Source organism: Cannabis sativa, chromosome 5 (assembly GCF_029168945.1).
Source record: "Cannabis sativa cultivar Pink pepper isolate KNU-18-1 chromosome 5, ASM2916894v1, whole genome shotgun sequence".
Classification (NCBI taxonomy): domain Eukaryota; kingdom Viridiplantae; phylum Streptophyta; class Magnoliopsida; order Rosales; family Cannabaceae; genus Cannabis; species Cannabis sativa.
Window position 1 is genome coordinate 44,461,302 of NC_083605.1, and position 22,251 is coordinate 44,483,552.

General features: G+C 29.9%; 1 protein-coding gene across 1 annotated transcript; it reads right to left on the reverse strand.

The window, feature by feature from the left end:
- Positions 1-6,377: 6,377 nt before the first annotated feature.
- On the reverse strand, positions 6,378-7,469 carry LOC115717939 (uncharacterized). The gene is made up of 2 exons (XM_030646908.2): positions 6,792-7,469; positions 6,378-6,700 (listed from the first exon to the last, which is right to left on the reverse strand). Exons 1-2 carry the CDS (start codon positions 7,426-7,428, stop codon positions 6,507-6,509), a joined length of 831 nt encoding a protein of 276 aa, XP_030502768.2. The 5' UTR covers positions 7,429-7,469; the 3' UTR covers positions 6,378-6,506.
- Between the last annotated feature and the right edge of the window lie 14,782 nt (positions 7,470-22,251).

Sequence of the window (22,251 nt, forward strand, 5' to 3'; positions counted from 1 at the left end):
AGTTACCCTTTTCCTCTAATGGGGTGTTATACAGATAATACATTACTTTGGGCTTATCAAATGAAGCCCAGCCCATGAGAGAGTGACTATATGCTCACTTGGCATGTTGATCACAGTCACAACTATTGTTACTGTATCCTATTATTATGGGTAATTAATTATATATTAATTACTTGATCTTAAACTATGCAGTTTCCTATTTTAGGCTGATATTATTCTCTATTTGAGATTTGAGGAGAGTGGCTTCCTTATTCTGAACAAAATAGTAAATGGAAAACTACAGCGGGCTTCCAAGTACACACTAGAGAGTTCTTTTGGCTACACGGAGCTAGCATCCTTTCAGATACGGACTAGCCTTGCTGAAAACTTGTCTAAGCGAGAAGTGTAATTACCTTCCCAGAAGGCCGGACTGGTGTTGGGCTCGACCCAGTTCATGTTGTTTGGGCCCACTGATGGACCTTGAATTCTATTTGGAATCCACATGTCCCTTGCTGAAAATACAGATAATATTTACCCCCAAGCTTTCAGAATGTTGTGGATTGTAGAGGCTCGCTTCAACCTACTCAGGTGGACATGTGGAGGCTAAAGGTGAAACCTTTATGAATTCTAAATATTTTATGTGAATGGAAGACAACTTTCCATTCCTCAAACTTCAGGTTCTATGTGGCATAGCATCTATTTGCTTGATGAAGCGTGTGTAGGGAGGCAAAAAAACTAACCATTATTTATTTTGGCGCGAGTTTCAATGGGAATTTTCATCATTTGATCTACACCGGTTCTAGATACGACATTAAATTCCTAACAGATGGAATTTTGAGATTTGGATATGTTTTGCATTTCTGGAAGATGATATTTAACCATTGATCTTGGCTTTGCACAGATCATTCCTCATGGGTATAAATACTTCTTAATGATAACTTTTACCGCTTCTACCCAAATTTTCAAAATCTCTTCTTTCAAACACAGAACCTTCGAAAGTAAAAACCTAGAACCAGAATCATACATAAATTGAAACATCCTGCATTGTGACATTGATTTTGTATTCAACTTGTTTTTCAAATCAAAAGTCGGGAATTCCTAGGTGCATTACCCCTAGTGATCTTGAGTGCATCACCATAAGAAATTATAAATTTAGATATTAATTCTAGATCAACTCCCTCATCATTAGGCCAATGCCATTGCAGAGAGGCTTGATCGAATTGAAGATCCTGGGGTTAACAAAATTTCTCTATGACCATCCATTGACGTTAGTGTGTGCTCTTCCAAGCCACATTTCTACTCGGGTCCAGAATCATCGCCTAATTCATCACCAGGTAAATTTTCTCCTTTTCATTTTCTTGAATCATATTGCATGTTCAAGATATAAGGACTAGATGTGATTTGTTTATTGTTTAAGAACTATGAGTTTAGGCTTGTGGCTGGGATATTGTTGTTGGTAGGAGTACAATGTTCTGAATATCTTCTTAAATAGCTTTAAGAATTACTAGAAGTCGAATATCTTTGTTGCACTGTTGTGAATCCTTATGGTTCTGAATAGTATGTAAGCTTTTTCTTTTCTTTTATTTTTGTGTTCCTAATTCTACTATCTGGAAAAAATGCTCCTAAAGGTTTTGTTGGATAGAGAATCTGATGGGGACCTCTCCAAGTAATTATGGGGGAGGATTAATTCCCCTGTGCCCTTACTATCTTAGCTTGTCTAAGTAGCTAATTGCTTGGTATTTTTTCAGCTTCCATAATGTCTAAGAGTGCTCAACAAAGAGTAATGGAAGTGAACAAAGAAGATGTAGTGATGGAGCGATCCCCTGCTCCAAAATTACTATTAAATTCATCTCCATAGGAGATTGATCAATACAAAAACATTCGAACTTATGACAACTTCCAGAAGTATGAAACGATGGGAGAACTTGAAAGTGTTCCAAGACTATTTTAGAACAGCTTGTCTGTCCTAGGAGAAAAACTAAGCAAGTGTGCTGAAGGAGGTTTTAGTGTCTAGAGTTGGGGCTACTCAAAACTTGTTGTAAGTACTAGTCATTATATTAATATGCTCTGCTATTCATAAATACTCTCTCAAACAGATAAAGTAAATTCATACAAAAACAGAGTTAAATACTACTGGCTACTACATAATTTTAGTATTTTATAATAAATATATTGGAAGTAAATTATCTTTTATAGAACAAGAAATAAATAATAGACTACCTAAAGTATAAACAATATGTGCAAAACACACATTGAAATTAAAGCAATCACTTACAAAGACAAAATATTTTAATTTTGTATCCTAATCCAAAGAGGACTCCTCAGATAGGACTAGATCTACTCATTCACATTAAGTGTATGATTTTGTTAAAACTTAGAAGTAAATGGAACTTTGTGGTTTTGTAAACATAATCAAATAAAAAAATTTACCAAATATGAAGCGATGGAGACTATGCGGGAGAAACTCATAGATAAAGAACCTTTCTTTTCCTCTCAAGCAGAAACCAATGAGCCTAACAACATTCCGTTGTTGAAGCTTAGCGCAAATTCTTAACTTAATTCATAAAATCCCCTGTCATGTATATTGCTCAATCAAAGAAAACAAAAGCTGAGATATACTTCAAGCTTCAAAGTTACTCATTTACATGTTCAAAAAGACTATGAAACCAACTCAAATCATGATTCTTACAACTTTGTAAACCTGTACAAAGGACTCTATTATAAACCTATATAATAATAAATCTGATAGACCCCACTATAATAGCATTTCACTGCATTAAGCAAATGTGTGTGGTAAATACATGTGCAAATATATAAACCATAATATCATTGTACATGGAAATTTAGAGCAAAATAAGTAGTTATTATTCATGAAACTACAGTCATAACTTATTCCTTTTATAGCCACTATAGATGAATATTATATGCTAGAATAACAAAATCAAATCAATATTATAACTCTTTTAGTTGTCTAATTGAGCTAAATTCCTGTCGATTTTCAATTGGTTTACTAAAATCAGCTTCATCAATAATCATATTGGTACAAGTAAAATAAGAGGAAGAAGAAGTTATAGTGATAGGTTTTGATGAAACTAAAAATAGAGAGAGAAATAGGGGAATGTTAAGAACCATTTCTTCTTACCTGTCTAGATTTTATTCCAATAAAATTCATAAAATAGGTTCTAAACCTCAACTTGACCTGAAACATCTTATTAGCAATAGAAATACAATCCAAACAGTCTGTTTGGATTGTAGGACAATAAGTTTAATTAGTATTATTTTGAACAGCTAACTAACAACTCATGTATAAAATAAATACATAAATCCAAAGACATACCAGACCATAGCAGAGTACGTCCTCTTCTATATGATCATCAATAACTCTAACATTCCCTAATATCAGCAGCACTACTTCTAATTTTAGTGTTATCAGAATCTCCAATCCCAGCTTCATATTCTACATTCACAATTAGAAAAGCAGTTGGAACAAGAAGTTCACCTTATTTCGTAGTCGTCTCTGCCTTCTTCATTACACAAAGCCATTACGAGAGAGTCTCGTTCAATCTTGGCAAGAGTGTCGTTCCATTGTCATTCTTCACTGCATCCTCATCAATCTTCTCTTCCTCAGAATCAAAAAATTCTACCATATCAATCTCCAATATCGCCACCATAGAACTCGTCTTTCTCACCAAAATAGAGTTAGAAGTTGTGGGAAACTTTCATCACTACTTAAATCTTTCTCAGAAGTCATTTTACTATTTTTAACAGGCACGATTGCTTTAACATTTGTGGAGTGATTCAAGATGAAGACACTTATAGATACCATTAAAGGTGAATATTACCATGCTTTTGGAGCTTTTTTCATTTTTGGCTGAAAGCTAATTTTCTTTATTAAACATGAAACCAACAACACAACATTATTCCAGGTAACTTATTTGTCATTCACTACGAGAAGTTAAAAAAAATTACAATTCAAATTGACTAGACACCATAAATTAGAAGTTTTTATATGGAGAGAAGTTTCTAATAAATGTAACCAAACACTTGATGAACACACCAAGATAAACAAGCATCCCATGTTAAGGTTCAGAGTAAACATAAATTGTATTGCTTAATGAATAATCAGATACAGTTATTTATGTACACAGAAACTAATCAAGATCAACAAGCTTAGCCGATCAAACCAGAATAACAGCTAAGCAACTATTTCTAACTAATTCTAACCAACTTCTAACTGATTTGGGAAGAGTCATTTTAACTCCTAACATCCCGAACTTAAACACAGTGCTAATATATATGTAAGAACAAATACAGTTACAAATGGGATTGATTCACATAAAACAAAAAAATACATATTAAAAAAAATGAAAAAATTCTGAAAATAGATTTGAGAACAAAATCTCGGACCATACAGATTAGAACAAACAAAATCTCTTATGATTATTAACACACTTCAAATGGTAAGAATATGTACAATTTCTAAATCATAGAAGTAATAAACAATATTATAAACTAATTATCACACACCTAACTATTCTTAAATAGATGAAAAGACAATTATTTAGATTAATGGACTCTGTGAAGAACAACAACACCCTTATTCACAAGTACAACTTTCATTTTCATCAGTTTCTTAGAAATCTACTTGTACATTCTTTACAAACAATAATTGATTAATGATATAAGTGAAGTTATTGCAATAATATTCTCTACAAACAATATTTGATTAGAAGAAACAAAGAATTTAAATAGGCCAAAGTAATAGTAATTATCTTAAAGCACTGCTGCTGGTATGTAGTCAACTTACAAGAAATAACAAGATTAGCAGCAAACAAATACAAAAACTTTTTTAGCACACACCTTGAGTGCTAGATATTTTAATCCAACATGATGTCAAAATTCCAAATTTTAAAATATTTTTTTCTCTAAGAATGATCAAGAGAAAATTAATACATATAATGCAAGAATGGAAAAATATTAGATGATAAATACACATGCCTTAAAGAACATTTCTAATTAACAATGAAGTAGTAGATCAGATTTATTTTTCTTGATTCAAATCCATTTTTCTCAAGCTTGAAATGCATCTTGTTTCTAACACACAAACAAATATATATAAAAAATTTTATATATATATATGCACACATATATTACTTTGAAATTAAACAGCTAGTCATAAACTACATTTATCAAGCTTGTATTTTCATTTGAACAATATTACAAACACATAGTGGGTACTTATTAAGAATATTATAAAAGTACAAATAAAATTTTTACTAACCATAGTTTTGTCTCTTTTGTGTATATGGTAATCATAAACACCAGACAATGATGAAAATCAAGAAAAATGAAATCACAAATAAAGATCAAATAAATAACTTTTTCTGCAGTTATACTAAAGTGAAGAAAAAATGACAAAATGAGCAGTGGAGAGATCAAAAAGAAGTAAAGCAAAACATAGAGTCTCTTCTAGAAATGAACTTATATTAATGATTAATTTACACATCTATAAATTTGAAGAAAAAAATTCATAGATTGCTGAGCTTAAGTAACTGAGAAATAAAGAAACAAACCTACAAAATGATGATCGAAATTGCGGAACTCTTACAAGAGGAGAAGAACACTATACATTGTTCGATACCTAACTAAACTTATACCTTTAAAATCAAAACCAGAGTTGATTATATATTACCATTGTTTATTTATTTTTATGTTTTTGGTATTGGAATTTGGAAGAGGGGTATTAAAAATTACAATATGGATTTTTTTTTTGTGAGATAACATGTATATCATTAAACTATATCTGTGACTAATTCTCTGAGCATCTAGCTTAGCGTACCATATACCATGTATGTTACATGTATAAAACAATGTGGAATGAAAATATATTAAGAAATACAACTCAATAGCTTTATTAAATAAAGGTACCACTAAATGATAGAAGATCAGTAGTATGAAGAAGAATGGAGATAACTTATAACACAGTGCTCAAAATACAAATAAAAGATTCTACGTACACTTATACAATCTTTAAGCAAGTGGGGATTATCAAATTTAAAGAAAATGTGATATATTAATTGTTATTAGTTATCATTTTGTTTTGAAGTTACATCTGAGAGTTGGAAACGAGTAAGAAACATTTAAAGGTTTCTGCTCAAGATGCTCCTAGCACCAACCGATTTAGTGCTAAGTGCTCTAGAGCAAAATACTAGTTTTGAGTTTTGTAACTACTCGAAACAAATCTATTTTTAACAAACATTTATAACTTATTCTCTACACATCGCTGAGTAGAGATATTCTATCCCTAACTGCTATAAATTTTATGACACTCGTGCAAATCAATATGGAATGGTAAATCGAAGTAGCATATACAAATAAATAAAAATTGTTAATGTATATTCAAAAGGGTTCATTTATATATTAATTAACATATTTCCAAAAAGAAGACATATGAATTTAATTTTTTTTTTTTGAAAAAAGAATGAATAAATAAATAAACTCCTTCAAGTACTACAGGACTATTATTTTCATAAATGTACATGAATAGACGTTAGATTAACAACTCTTTCTTCCTCGTTGGTAACAAAGTTGATGAACATAGAACCCTTCATTACCATCTTTTTAGTTATTAAAGAGCCCTTATTTTGTGGATCTTCAAACATCTCTAGTTCATCTTTGTATATACTACCATGTTTAGTAAAGAAAAGATTTTTATTTTCCCCTGCATAAAGAATAAGTAAATTAATAGTTATTAACACAATTATTTTTTATATATAGGGAGAATAATGATATGTGCACAGATAAATTATTACCCCAAAGATGATTGAAGAAATTCTCTGTGCCATGGACCATGACATGACCATCATTGTAAATATTCCAATGATTAATCTCAACTCTATTAATTAAAACAGTTCCATCATCACGCACTTCATCCACAATAAGCTTTTGCTTAACACTAGCTGGAACTAGGGTTGAACCCTTGGATAGGTGCCCTAATTCAAAGGCTTCCCTATCAACCTTTGACATCACAATTTGATAATCAAAACTGTTCCATTCTTTGAATCGGATTGCTTCATCTGGCGGAACAAAGAGAGTAATAGTGTTGTTACCATAAATGGTAAATCTATTTTGACGATCGACGAAGAACAAGAATTCGTCGCAGTATGTTTGAACAGATTGAAGATTCCTTTCGAGAATCGTTGCCATGAAATCGTAGCCTCCGAATTCTCTAAGAGCTTTTGTGATCTTTTCGACTTGTACTACTGTAATTGTAGAATTGTGTTTGGGTGATCCATTCGAATCCAAACAACATGTTAGGCATGTAGAATGAATAGGGCCGTGATCATAATCAGTTTTCCAAATAGGGGGATATCTCTTACTTTGAGAGGGAATAATTGTTATAATTATTAGGAGAAGAAAATATTGTAAAATTTTGGAACAAGCCGCCATGGATGATATGATTAGACTTGTTGGTTTTGTAGTGAGAGCTAATAAATATACTTATATTAACAATTGCGTATATGTATGGCAAATCTTTCGAAAAAAATCAATTAGTTTGAATTTGATATTGTTTCATATATTCAACTATATATCAGTTTTCTTAAAATATATATATGGAACCCTTAATGGATACTAAAAAAAATTATTAATATAATAATTTAATAACCTTTTATAACATGTTACCAACAATATTTTTTTTTTAAAAAAAATTATATTTATCTTTTATAAAATTAGAAATAACAATTACAACCAATAATATGAAAAAATTATAAATTATTTTTAAAAACTAATTAAAAATACTAACTTATTATTTTATTAAATTATGAAGTCAAAAATTTTAATTTATCATTGTAAACTAATAACACTTACATGTATATTAATGTGTTTTTTATTATTAGGAGACACAAACTTATGTTATTATTGGAAAAATTAGTAGGCAAAGATAAATTGGAAAAATCAATAGGTAGAGATAAATTAGAAAAATCAGAAACATAACAAGCAGTACGCAAAGATGAATTGGAAAAATATATCCTAATATCTATTAACGTGTAAATATGACAAACATAATAAGCAGTAGGGAAAAATAAAATGAAAATTTTATATAAAAAGATAAATATACATTTTTTTTCTTTTTAATCTTTAAAATAGTTTTTATTAAAAAAATAGTTTGTTAGTTTTTTTTAACTATGTTTAACTTCCTTAACAATAATTCCATAAATAATTTTTTTTTTCTATTAATAATTTCATTTATTTTAGGAACGTAGAGAGAATAAAATAAAAAATCAAACAAAGAAGTGGAAAAGTAGGAAATATTAATTTTTTAATATTTAATTAATAATTATAAATATCAACCATTAGATTTAATTCAATGGTCAATACTAAAATACGCATATATGAGTAATATCCATTAAGAGCATATCCATATATATATATATACTAACGAAAAGTTACGTGCGAGACATGTATACTAAAATTTATGGTAAGCATTTTTTACTTTATTTAAAAGTGATACAATTAAAAATTAAAGAAAAAATATTATTAGTTATTAGGTGAGATTATTATTATGTATATCTAAATAATATAATTTATAATTTTAACAATTAAAAAAAAATACCAGATGCAATACATTAGTGTTTAAGAAAGCTTGATAATTTAAATATGTTCTTAAGTTAATCCAAAAATAAACTAAAAATTAATGTTCAAATACTTAAGGAAACGCAACTTAATTGTTGTGTGTAAGATAGAAAAGAAAATTAAAAATCAATCTCTAAATTATTGATAATTGAAGATAACATCTGTCTAAAAATTATAGATAAGAAAAATAATGATACTGATTGGTAGATTTTAATCTTCCTTTGCTTCGACAGAGACAATAGTGTAATTTTTATATTTTACACTTTTAATTCTAGTCGAGTCCGCATATAATTGAGTTGTCTATTTTTCGTTGATAAATTGAATATGGTAGTATCGAGTCACGTAAATATTAGTTTTATTTAAGTTTCAGTGAATTTTTCATTTTAGAATTTTGTAACTAATTTTGAATTATTATTTGAACGACTTAATAAGTATACCATGTGTATATAAGCCTATGATATTGTTGGAAATTATTTTACCAGGATCTTAGATCTACTCACAAGTATGTTGATTAACACCCTAAATATGAACTTTCTAAACGATGAAATAAACACATATAAAGTTTAGGAAACTTTACATTGGGTGCAGCGGAATTAAATGACTCCTTCCGTTCAGATCTCTAACCCTTGTATCCTTTCTGTCGCAGAGTATTATCAAGATCTGAACCTGGATCTCTTTCTCTGAATCTTTGATGCTGAAACTCCTTTTGCTGAAAATCTTTCTTCACGATCTTCCTCACTATGATTGAGGTATTGCTTGCTGTGTGTGGGCACTACTCTAATCACTAAGGGTTTCGAAATATTAAGGAAGAAGAGAGAGAGAGAGTGGCGGCCAAAGGTAGAGAGAGAGGCTCAGGTTTTTTCTGAATGAGAAGTGTAATTTTCCTGAAGCCTTCACTACCTATTTATAGCATTCCACTAGGGTTAGGTTTGAATTATTTGGCATTAAAATAATGAAAATATCAGAGGATAATACCTAAAAAAGTGGCCGGCCATGGCTTATTGGATTTGGGCCTCACTTTTTGCAATTTTGCAGTTTTATCACTTTTGTATCTAATTTTCTCAAAAACGCCAATTTTTTAATTCAACCATTTAAATGCCAATTCTAACTATTTAATAACTATAAATAATTATTTAATAATATTGTCATTTATCATATTTATTAATTGAACCATACAAAGTATCACAAATAGACATAGTCTAACTTGAGAATTATAATTGATTAATCAAAACCAATTACATGACTCTTACAAGGAATATTATCTCAACTAGTGTGGGGACCATGGGTCTATATAACCAAGCTTCCAATAAGTAGATCAAGAATTTATTACTAAAATTTACTAACTTATTAATTCTTCGTTGAATCCACGCATAGAACTTAGAATTGCACTCTCATGATATAGAATGCTCTATATGTTCCACCATATAGACACATCATTAGTTATCCATTGTTATAATCCTAATTTGATCAATGATCCTCTATATGAACGATCTACACTGTAAAGAGATTAGATTACCGTTACACCCTACTATGTATTTTATCCTTACAACACTTGACCCCGTATAAATAATATTTCAGCTTATGTGGAATGAGTACTCGGTTGGAAATTATTTTACCAGGATCTTAGATCTACTCACAAGTATGTTTATTAACATCCTAAATATCAACTTTCTAAAACGATGAAATAAACACATATAAAGTTTAGGAAACCTTACATTGGGTGCAGCGGAATATAATGACTCCTTCCGTTCAGTTATCTAGCCCTTGATTCCTTTCTGTAGCAGAGCATTATCAATATCTGAACCTGGATCTCTTTCTCTGAATCCTTGATGCTGAAACTCCTTTGCTGATGATCTTTCTTCACGATCTTCCTCACTATGATTGAGGTATCACTTGATGTGTGTGGGCACTACTCTAATCACTAAGGATTTCGAAATATTGAAGAAGAAGAGAGAGAGTGGTCAGCTAAAGATAGGGAGAGAGAAGGCTCAGTTTTTCTGAATAGAAAAAGTCAGAAGAAAAAAGTGTTATTTTCCTGAAGCCTTCACTATCTATTTATAGCATTCCACTAGGGTTAGATTTGAATTATATGACATTAAAATAATGAAAAAATCAATTTAAAATAGCTACATAGGTGGCCGGCCATACACTTAGTGGATTGGGCCTTGGGCTTTGCAATTTTGCAATTTTAACACCTTTTGTATCTGATTTTCTCAAAAATGCCAATTTCCTAATTCAAACATTTAAATGCCAATTCTAACTATTTAATAACTATAAATAATTATTAAATAATATTGTCATTTATCATATTTATTAATTGAACCATACAAAGTATCATAATTATGCCCCTATAAACTCTTTCTTTACAATTTCGCCCTTACTTAGTGAAAAATTCACAAATAGACATAGTCTAATTCGTGAATTATAATTGATTAATCAAAACCAATTACATGAGTCTTACAAGCAATATTATCTCAACTAGTGGGGGGACCATGGGTCTATATAACCGAGCTTCCAATAAGTAGATCAAGAATTTAGCACTAAAATTCACTAACTTATTAATTCTTCGTTGAATCCACGCATAGAACTTAGAATTGCACTCTCAGTATATAGAATGCTCTATATGTTCCACCATATAGACACATCATTAGTTATCCATTGTTATAATCCTAATGTGATCAATGATCCTCTATATGAATGATCCACACTGTAAAGGGATTAAATTACCGTTACACCCTACAATGTATTTATTCCTTAAAACACTTGACCCCGTATAAATGATATTTCAGCTTATGTGAAATGAGTACTCCACCATTTATGTTCGTTTGGTCAAGCTCGAAGGAGATCATCCTTTGCTTACTATTCGCCAGATAGAAGCTATAGATTCCATGTTTATGATAGCGCTCCCACTCAATTGCACTACCGTGTTCCCAAAATGTACGTATCACCCTGACCTAAAAGTAGGCTTAACTAACAAATCAAAGAACACGAATAGCCTCTCGAGATTGAGCCTAATCATATCAGGATTAAGATCATTTGATCTAGGATCAACTAGGCGATATTGACTTGAATAGATATTACGGTAAGTTTAATAAATCTAAGTCAAAGTTCAATATCGGTCCCTTCCGATGCATACTCCATGCATCCAACCTGAGCTTTACTTTAGCCAATGCTCTGGAAAGAACATAGCACTTCTCCAAATGCAAGTAAATTCTGTTGTAGATTATCATATCAGTAAAACCCTGTGTCTGATAAATCTAGGAAACTTTATTCACATAGTCATGTTTACTTTCCAATGTGTTGACGGCACAATAAACAGGATCAAGTATGTGAAAAGGGTTTCAAATGAATTTATACATTATGTACATATAATCATGAAATAAATCATGTGAACCATGCAACATTAAATGTTATTTCTGATCTATATTAATAAGTAAATCTGATTATATTGAAATGAGTTTTATTTAGGGCATAAAACCCAACAAACTCCCACTTGCACTAATATAAAACAAAAAGTGCGTTTCAAATAATCTCAACACCTTGATATACAAATCAAGTGTAGTAGTAGTAAACTCCTCGTAATAGGATCTGAAAGGTTGAATTAAACACAACCTTTTCTCCACCATTACTCTTCCTTTAATCACAAAATCATTGATAACGTGAAATTCCTCTCTATATGTCTACTCTCTTGGGATACTGGATTCTATACCTTTGGCAACTACTTTTGGTTAATCAGGAAATTAACACTAGTAGTTTAAGGAAATTTGGAATGATGCCAAAAATGTATAGAACTTTCCTTAGACTGAATAAGTACCTTTCCTGCAGCTTTAACATTCAGTCTCTCTCTGGTAGACCTAGAGACTTCAGATAGGTTTTTACACTTCTCCAAAATCACTATTCCACCCCCGGAGTAACCACCATCTTATCGTAAATATTCTACTAGCACATAGGCAAATTTCGAAATCTGATATGGTGTAGTCTAAGAGTTTTAAACACACCCTTATAGACTAACATATAGTTCCTCTTCTTAATCTTAAAATTTACTTGATTGTCTTCCAATGTTCTTCTCCTGGATTAATCTGATACCTACTCATTACTCCCACTCAACAGCAGGTGTCTGGTCTAAGGCATACAAAAGCATATCTAAGACCTCTCACTGTTGATATAAGAAATTCTTTCATGGCTTTATCTTTTCTGGAATAGTTGAGACTTTTCCTTAGATAAATCTATGCCTAAGAAGTTGTGAAGCTTCTATAGATTGCCATTAGAAAGAAAATGCTTCAGCATCTTACTAAAGTAAGTTGCTTGCATTAGAGTAAGTAATTACCAGGTATACCACAAGCCATAGGTTTAGATAAACTCAAACCTATAATACTAGGAACAGGAAGTTTTGTTAAGTCCATTGAATGGACTTATAAACGAAAATTTCCTTTTATGTCCTTGTAATAGAAAACTTTAGGTTACTCCATGTGAATGGATTAAACCATAGTTCTATTGGCTTTCTTCTTATTTTCTTATCTTGACAATCCATTACTTGTTTAAACTCACAATAGATTTTAATCACTAGTGTCTCCCAAGTCATAAGAAGGTGAGTTCCTAGAAACTCTCCCACTACGACGAGGTACCGTGAATTATGTCGAAGAAAACTAATTGGTATTAACCTCTTTGGTTGTGACAAGACAACAGAGGCAGTGGGATCATCATATATTATATGAGATGATAGAACACTTTTGGAATCAAGAATTAAATATCTCCTTTATTTGCTACTTGTTTTTCAGACTTAGTCATTTTCTTAGAAAAGTAGTATTTGTTTGAATAAACACTTTCTTATCTATTGACAATGGGATGGTCCACCCCTAATCACTTAGAATAGCTAAGAAACCATGGTTAACAGTTCTAGCTTTTCTTAAGATTTTGATTAGGTCATCCATGAATCTAGTAATGATTTACATTAAGTATACAACGATTACATCATTCTGAAATTGTATTACCATAGAAGGAATTAGGCAACGACTAGTAACTAATCATCAACATGCAACTCGAAATTTCTGGGGAGGTAAGTTTGGATATAATTCAAAAATCAAATTAATGATCTTTGAACTGCATATCTACTAACTATTTCTCCACCCCTATCAGTTCACAAGATCTTTAACCACTTACCTTAATGGTTTTAACCATTGCTAAAAATTAATGAAATTTTTCAAACATTTCAAATTTCTTGCTAAAAGGTATAATCTAGAGTAATCGTTTTAAGAATACAACGAAAAACTCATATCCACCCCTGAATGTACATCCATCTGCGAATGAGATGAACTACTTTCAGTGGATATAGGCATATTAACTCTTTGCAGAGATTGATCTTGTCAAATCCACTATGAACAAGATACAAATGCCATAGATTAAAAAACATGTGGTAGTGTCTTTTGATGACTTAGGTTTAGTTACATCAAAGAATTCTTAGAATAGTGCAAGTGGATCCTGGTCACAGAATACCTAACTCATATTCCATACAGTTTTAATCCATTAATAGAAGATGGATATTAAACACTTGAGAAAGTGTAACTGTATTGTATTCTGGAATTAGAAATATAAGAAAATTTCTGTTTGGATTCTAAAATTAAAGTCAAAGACTTAAATTCAACCAAATATAATGAGTAATTCTTTCTTGGACCACCACTACTATTTAAACTCTAAGTCAGATTTGCCCATACAAGTAGGAGATTTCTAAGATTGAGGATTTATATCAATTGGGAATAGAATTTCGGGATTATAATCATATGCGTCATTTAATTTCTTAAGAGAAAATATAATGACATGAAATGATTTATAGACCATTCATCCAATGATATGTTATTGAGCTAATTCGAAATGAATAAGCTAAGAGGAATTAGGATAATTTCGTTTAAAATAAGAATCCAACGATGCTTCGATTAGCGAAAGTCAAAGTAATCTTATTTATATAATCTTCTTGTTTCATATCGTAAAAATACTAGTCTAAGGTGTCATCGATTGATGAACAGCTAGATGTCGTATATACAATATTTATCTTTCGAGATCTAACATTATTATGTATGTCTAATGGTGAAAATCCATTAGGGATTTATCTCATTAGAAAAACAAACATGTTAGACCAAAAATGAAGATTCGAAATTAAACTACAACTTAATAACAGAAAATAACATGGTTCAATATAAATTCATACACAATTCAGAAATTATAAACATATAGCAAGTAGGAATGACTAGTGAAAATACTAAAACATACAATCCTATATAATTTCCAAGGTTTTCAACAAACCGATACAAAGGTCCCGTAGGCGAGAGTCAAAGCATCATTTATTGAATAGAGTTGTCAGCTCATCTAAAATAGAAACCATTCTAGCAACCTTTTATTCGATCAAAATAAGAATCCAACGTTGTCCCGGTAGGCGAGAGTCAAGGTTATTCTCATTTTATGAGCTTCCACCATTGTTTCATGTTTCATAAGTTTATCTCTAAGTAGTCACCGTAGGGGAGAGTCTAATAGAGACGAAAACTTACAAAACACTTATCAAATGAAATCTTACGGTGTTAAATGCGTTCAACGAATAACCATCCATAGGGGGACGAAGTCTAGCGTCTCGAGGTTATATTGAAAACATTTAACTTTTGTAAGACCAACAATGGAGATCGAATATCTTAATAATAATCAAGCTCATTATTTAAAGTGAGTTGTATTTTCTTTGATTCTCTTTATTTAATTTATTTATTTTAAATATATATTTATTTAAAATTTCCAATTTAGAATGAAAAATTCTAAATATAAATTTCAATTTAATATTTGTAAATTTTACTTAGATGGATATGAAAATAACATGAATTATTTCCATCTTAGTAATAATTTCCAATAAATATTTAGAAAAATATTCAATTTAAGTTGTTACAAAATTAATATAAATTAATTTACAACTCAAATTTAATTTTCTATAAATATATATTGCATTTCGAAAAATTAAAGTATTTAAGAATACAATTTTCGAAAATGCATATTAAAATAAAAAATAAATCCTGGAAAAATTATTCTAATTTAATGTTGGCCCAAAATTAATTAATAAAATTAATTTACAACAAAAAATATAATTTTCCTATTTAATTAAATATATAAGAAAAATTTCAAATATTTAAGTATGATGATGAAAATCAACTTAAATATTAATTTTCTATTTAATTAAATACACTAGAAAAATACTTCAAGCAAAAATATCATCTATCTAGATTTTCCTTTGACTAATTAATTCAATTTCTAATAATATACTTTAATTCAATTTATTTTAAATTAATCAATAAATGAAAAAATCATTGATTTAAGTTGATCTAAGAATTAATTAAAATAATTAATTTACAACTTAATCTATTTTTCAAATAAAATTCGAAATTCCAGCATTTAAGAAATGCAATTTCGAAATTTGATTAATAAAATAAAAAAAAAATATTTTGAAAATTATTTAAATTTAGTTGAAAAAATAAATTTCAACTAAAAATAATTTTCTATTTAATTAAATGTCATGAAAAAGAAATATTTAAGTATGATGATAAAAATCAACTTAGATATTTAATTTTCAAATTAATTAAATGTATTAAATTCAAGAAATAAATAATTAAGTGTAGAGAAGGCTTAATTATTAATCTCTAGTTTAATACTAGGAAAAATATACTTAAAATAAATTGTACCAAAATTAATTAAATAATTAATTTCACAATTTATAATATTTTCCTATTTAATATTAGAAATAATAAGTAGTCTAGAAATAACTATCTAGAAAATATCTTATTTGACTAAGTATCTTTTCCACAAAATTTGAAAAAATATCTAATTTAAGTTGTATTAGAAAAAATCTAGAACTTAAATATTTTTCAAATTTAAATTTAATTAAATATCAAAAATTAAGTTGTAACCACTTAATTTGAAAATATTTCATTTTAAGTTAATATTCGAAAAGATATTAACTTAAAAAATATCTAAAGAATCTTAATAACCAATGCCTAAAATTCCTCAACTTAATTTTGAAATTTTGAATTCAAAAGATATTCAGATTTAAGTTGGTTAGTTGTAGATAACTAAATATCAACTTAAATAAGAATATTTAATGAAAAATTTAAATTAAGTTCCAGAAAGAATCTAGATGGTTATAATTCTATATTTAATTAAATACAAGAAAATACATATAGTTTAGCTTAGAATAAAAATTCTTTAAACTATAATTTTCTTAAATTAATTTCAAAATAAATGAAATTAATTATGTTGCTAATCAATTTTATTAGGTTAAACTAGTGTAATTAACCTAGTACAGTTGTTCAAATCAGGCAAATGGGCCTTCACAATCGGGGTGGTTCATGTGAGGGGGTGCTGGGTTCAGTATGTCGTACCCACTTCTATGGCTCCCAACTCTCACACAAGGCCCAAAAGAGAGGAATTTAACCTTAATAAGAACAACTGTTATTAATTGAATAGGCCCAAAAACTAAATGGGCCTAAATAAATTCTATCAAAAACTATGATAATTTATTTTAGCAACATTAACCTATATGCATCTATAATAAAATTAAACACATAGGCTCACACAGGCACACTTTGGATGGGTCCTATCATGTTGCTAGGTCATACACAGATGAAAGAAGATTGTAAATATACCTATTACAAATTATTATCTTGACCAAGGGAGCCATCAGATCATTAGATCTGGCAAAAGGTAACCATGGCTATTTGCAATCAAGTAATAATAGGTTTTGAAAACTTACACATAAGCTAAAACACATACTCCTGCAACAAGGTTAGTTGGATAGTTGGATGTAGGATTTATTTAATTTTAAATTAAATATTTAATTTCGAAAATAATTAATTAAATAAATAAAAAAAAATAAAAATTTCGAAAATTTTTAAAAAAATTTTAAAAAAAATTCGAAATTTTAAATAAAAATTTAAAATTAAACCTACAATTTTTGAAAAATTAGGTTTGAACCAACCTAAATATCATTTCAAAATTTGCTAACTACTTTTAAATTTTAAATGTTATTTTATAAATAAAAATTAAATAAAAAATTAGAAAAGATAAATGAAATATCTTTTCAGATTTTAAATTTAATTTAAATAAATAAAATAACAAAATTTAAAAGTTAGCAAAATATCTTACATCTATTTAAAATTACATGATTATAAATATCTTATTTTAAATTTAAATAAGGTTTAAATATCTAAAAAGATTTAAAAAAAATCTTAAAAGATAAGATATTTTTAAAATATCTTAAAAGATAAGATATTTTTAAAATATCTTAAAAGATATTATAAATATCTTAAAAGATAAGATATTTTTTTAAATATCTTAAAAGATATTATAAATATCTTAAAAGATATTATAAATATCTTAAAAAATCTGACCTTAAATTTTAAAAAAAATATAATCAAATTTAAAAATAAGATAGATTTTTAAGCAAAAAGATAAATACTAATTCTATTCAAATTCAAATTACACTAATATCTTGAATTAAATTAAAAAAATTTTAAATTAATTCAAAATGATAATTAGAATTGAATTAGGAATAGTAATAGTATATATACAAAACCATACAAAAAATTGGAATCTAATTCCATGAAAAAGTATGAAAAATTGAAGAAAAAAGGAAAAATTCGAAACTGTACGGACAGTTCTGCGATCGCAAACTATCAAAGACATTTCCGATTTTGTCAAATCTTCAAAAAATCATAACTAATTCAAATAAAATCCAAATTGAGTTCTGTAAAAGGCTAACTTGCTTAATTTTTTCCATACTATCCAATAAAAATAATTCCAGAAACGAAATCACAATTATTTTTCACGAAAATTTCACAAACATCAATCAATCATCAAATAACACTCAATACAACATGATACCATCCAAAGAACATACAAACAATCGTTTTAAAGTCCAAATTTCTTGCAAGTAAATCAATTACCATGGCTCTGAGGCCAGTTGTTGGAAATTATTTTACCAGGATCTTAGATCTACTCACAAGTATGTTTATTAACATCCTAAATATGAACTTTCTAAAACGATGAAATAAACACATATAAAGTTTAGGAAACCTTACATTGGGTGCAGCGGAATATAATGACTCCTTCCGTTCAGATATCTAGCCCTTGATTCCTTTACGTAGCGAGCATTATCAATATCCGAACTCGGATCTCTTTCTCTCGAATCCTTGATGCTGAAACTCCTTTGCTGATGATCTTTCTTCACGATCTTCCTCACTATGATTGAGGTATCACTTGATGTGTGTGGGCACTACTCTAATCACTAAGGATTTCGAAATATTGAAGAAGAAGAGAGAGAGTGGTCAGCTAAAGATAGGGAGAGAGAAGGCTCAGTTTTTCTGAATAGAAAAAGTCAGAAGAAAAAAGTGTTATTTTCCTGAAGCCTTCACTATCTATTTATAGCATTCCACTAGGGTTAGATTTGAATTATATGGCATTAAAATAATGAAAAAATCAATTTAAAATAGCTACATAGGTGGCCGGCCATACACTTAGTGGATTGGGCCTTGGGCTTTGCAATTTTGCAATTTTAACACCTTTTGTATCTGATTTTCTCAAAAATGCCAATTTCCTAATTCAAACATTTAAATGCCAATTCTAACTATTTAATAACTATAAATAATTATTAAATAATATTGTCATTTATCATATTTATTAATTGAACCATACAAAGTATCATAATTATGCCCCTATAAACTCTTTCTTTACAATTTCGCCCTTACTTAGTGAAAAATTCACAAATAGACATAGTCTAATTCGTGAATTATAATTGATTAATCAAAACCAATTACATGAGTCTTACAAGCAATATTATCTCAACTAGTGGGGGGACCATGGGTCTATATAACCGAGCTTCCAATAAGTAGATCAAGAATTTAGCACTAAAATTCACTAACTTATTAATTCTTCGTTGAATCCACGCATAGAACTTAGAATTGCACTCTCAGTATATAGAATGCTCTATATGTTCCACCATATAGACACATCATTAGTTATCCATTGTTATAATCCTAATGTGATCAATGATCCTCTATATGAATGATCCACACTGTAAAGGGATTAAATTACCGTTACACCCTACAATGTATTTATTCCTTAAAACACTTGACCCCGTATAAATGATATTTCAGCTTATGTGAAATGAGTACTCCACCATTTATGTTCGTTTGGTCAAGCTCGAAGGAGATCATCCTTTGCTTACTATTCGCCAGATAGAAGCTATAGATTCCATGTTTATGATAGCGCTCCCACTCAATTGCACTACCGTGTTCCCAAAATGTACGTATCACCCTGACCTAAAAGTAGGCTTAACTAACAAATCAAAGAACACGAATAGCCTCTCGAGATTGAGCCTAATCATATCAGGATTAAGATCATTTGATCTAGGATCAACTAGGCGATATTGACTTGAATAGATATTACGGTAAGTTTAATAAATCTAAGTCAAAGTTCAATATCGGTCCCTTCCGATGCATACTCCATGCATCCAACCTGAGCTTTACTTTAGCCAATGCTCTGGAAAGAACATAGCACTTCTCCAAATGCAAGTAAATTCTGTTGTAGATTATCATATCAGTAAAACCCTGTGTCTGATAAATCTAGGAAACTTTATTCACATAGTCATGTTTACTTTCCAATGTGTTGACGGCACAATAAACAGGATCAAGTATGTGAAAAGGGTTTCAGATGAATTTATACATTATGTACATATAATCATGAAATAAATCATGTGAACCATGCAACATTAAATGTTATTTCTGATCTATATTAATAAGTAAATCTGATTATATTGAAATGAGTTTTATTTAGGGCATAAAACCCAACATACTCCACCATTTATGTTCGTTTGGTCAAGCTCGAAGGAGATCATCCTTTGCTTACTATTCGCTAGATAGAAGCTATAGATTCCATGTTTATGTTAGCGCTCCCACTCAATTGCACTACCGTGTTCCCAAAATGTACGTATCACCCTGACCTAAAAGTAGGCTTAACTAACAAATCAAAGGACACGAATAGCCTTCCAAGATTGAGCTTAATCATAACAGGATTAAGAACATTTGATCTAGGATCAACTAGGCGATATTGACTTGAATAGATTTTACGGTAAGTTTAATAAATCTAAGTCAAAGTTCAATATCGGTCCGTTCCGATGCATACTCCATGCATCCAACCTGAGCTTTACTTTAACCAATGTTCTGGAAAGAACATAGCATTTCTCCAAATGCAAGTAAACTCTTGTTGTAGATTATCATATTAGTAAAACCCTGTGTCTGATAAATCTAGGAAACTTTATTCACATAGTCATGTTTACTTTCCAAAGTGATGACAACAAAATAAACAGGATCAAGTATGTGAAAAGGGTTTAAGATGAATTTATAAATCAAATAGACAAGCTATTGATAAAGTGAACCAAAATAGACACAAATGAATGAAAAATACTTCTGTTTCTTTATTGATGTTAAATAAAATAGATTACATTGAAATGGAGTTTTATTTAGGGCATAAAACCCAACAAACTCCCACTTGCACTAATATAAAACTAATTAGTACATATCAATTAATCCTAAATTCTGACGGTGCTTTTCAAATGCTGTCACGACCAAGACTTTGGTAAATGGATCAGCTAGGTTTTCCTCTGTGTCAACTTTTTCAACTAGTATATCCCCTATTGCCACGTATTCTCAGATAATGTGATACTTCCTTTCAATGTGTTTGCTTCTCTTGTGGCTTCGAGGTTCTTTACTGTTTGCTATTGCTCCATTATTATCACAAAGTAGGACCAGAGGCTTTTCCATTCCAGGAACGACACCTATACTGGTGAAGAACTTTCTTAGCCAGACAAGTTCTTTAGCAGCTTCGGCTGCAGCTATGTATTCAGCTTCCATAGTCGAGTCCGATATCGCGGTTTGTTTTGCACTTCTCCAAACCACTGCTCCACCCCCAAGAGTAAACACCATCCCAGATGTAGATTTCCTGTCTTCAAGACTTGCCTGGAAATCTAAATCAGTGTAGCCTATGGGATTTAAAGCACCACCCTTGTAGACTAACACAAGATTCCTTGTACTCTTTAAGTATTTCAGAATATACTTAACTGCATTCCAATGTTCATGTCCTGGATTAGACTGATACCTGCTCACAATTCCAACTGCATAGCAGATGTCAGGTCTAGTGCATAACATTGCATACATTAGACTTCCAACTGCAGAAGCATAGGGAATTTTCGCCATGTCCTCTATCTCTTGAGTATCAGTCGGAGACTGTTCCTTAGATAGACGAATACCATATCTAGAAGGCATGTTTGCCCCATTGGTGTTGTTCATGGAGAATCTCTCTAAGACTTTTTCTATGTAGGTTGTTTGCACTACTACAATTTAGACTTTTAGTGACACTATTCAGTGACACGCATAAAAGTGCGCGTCACTAAAGAGTTAGGAGTAATTTTTAGTGACATGCACAATTAGACTCTAAATATTTGGGGTTAGTCTCATGTATTGTGGGTCACTAAAAGTATGGAGTGTCACTAAAAAGTAAAACCAAAAATTATTTGATTTTTGTTAATTTAAGAAATATTGGTCTATAGTGACACGCCAG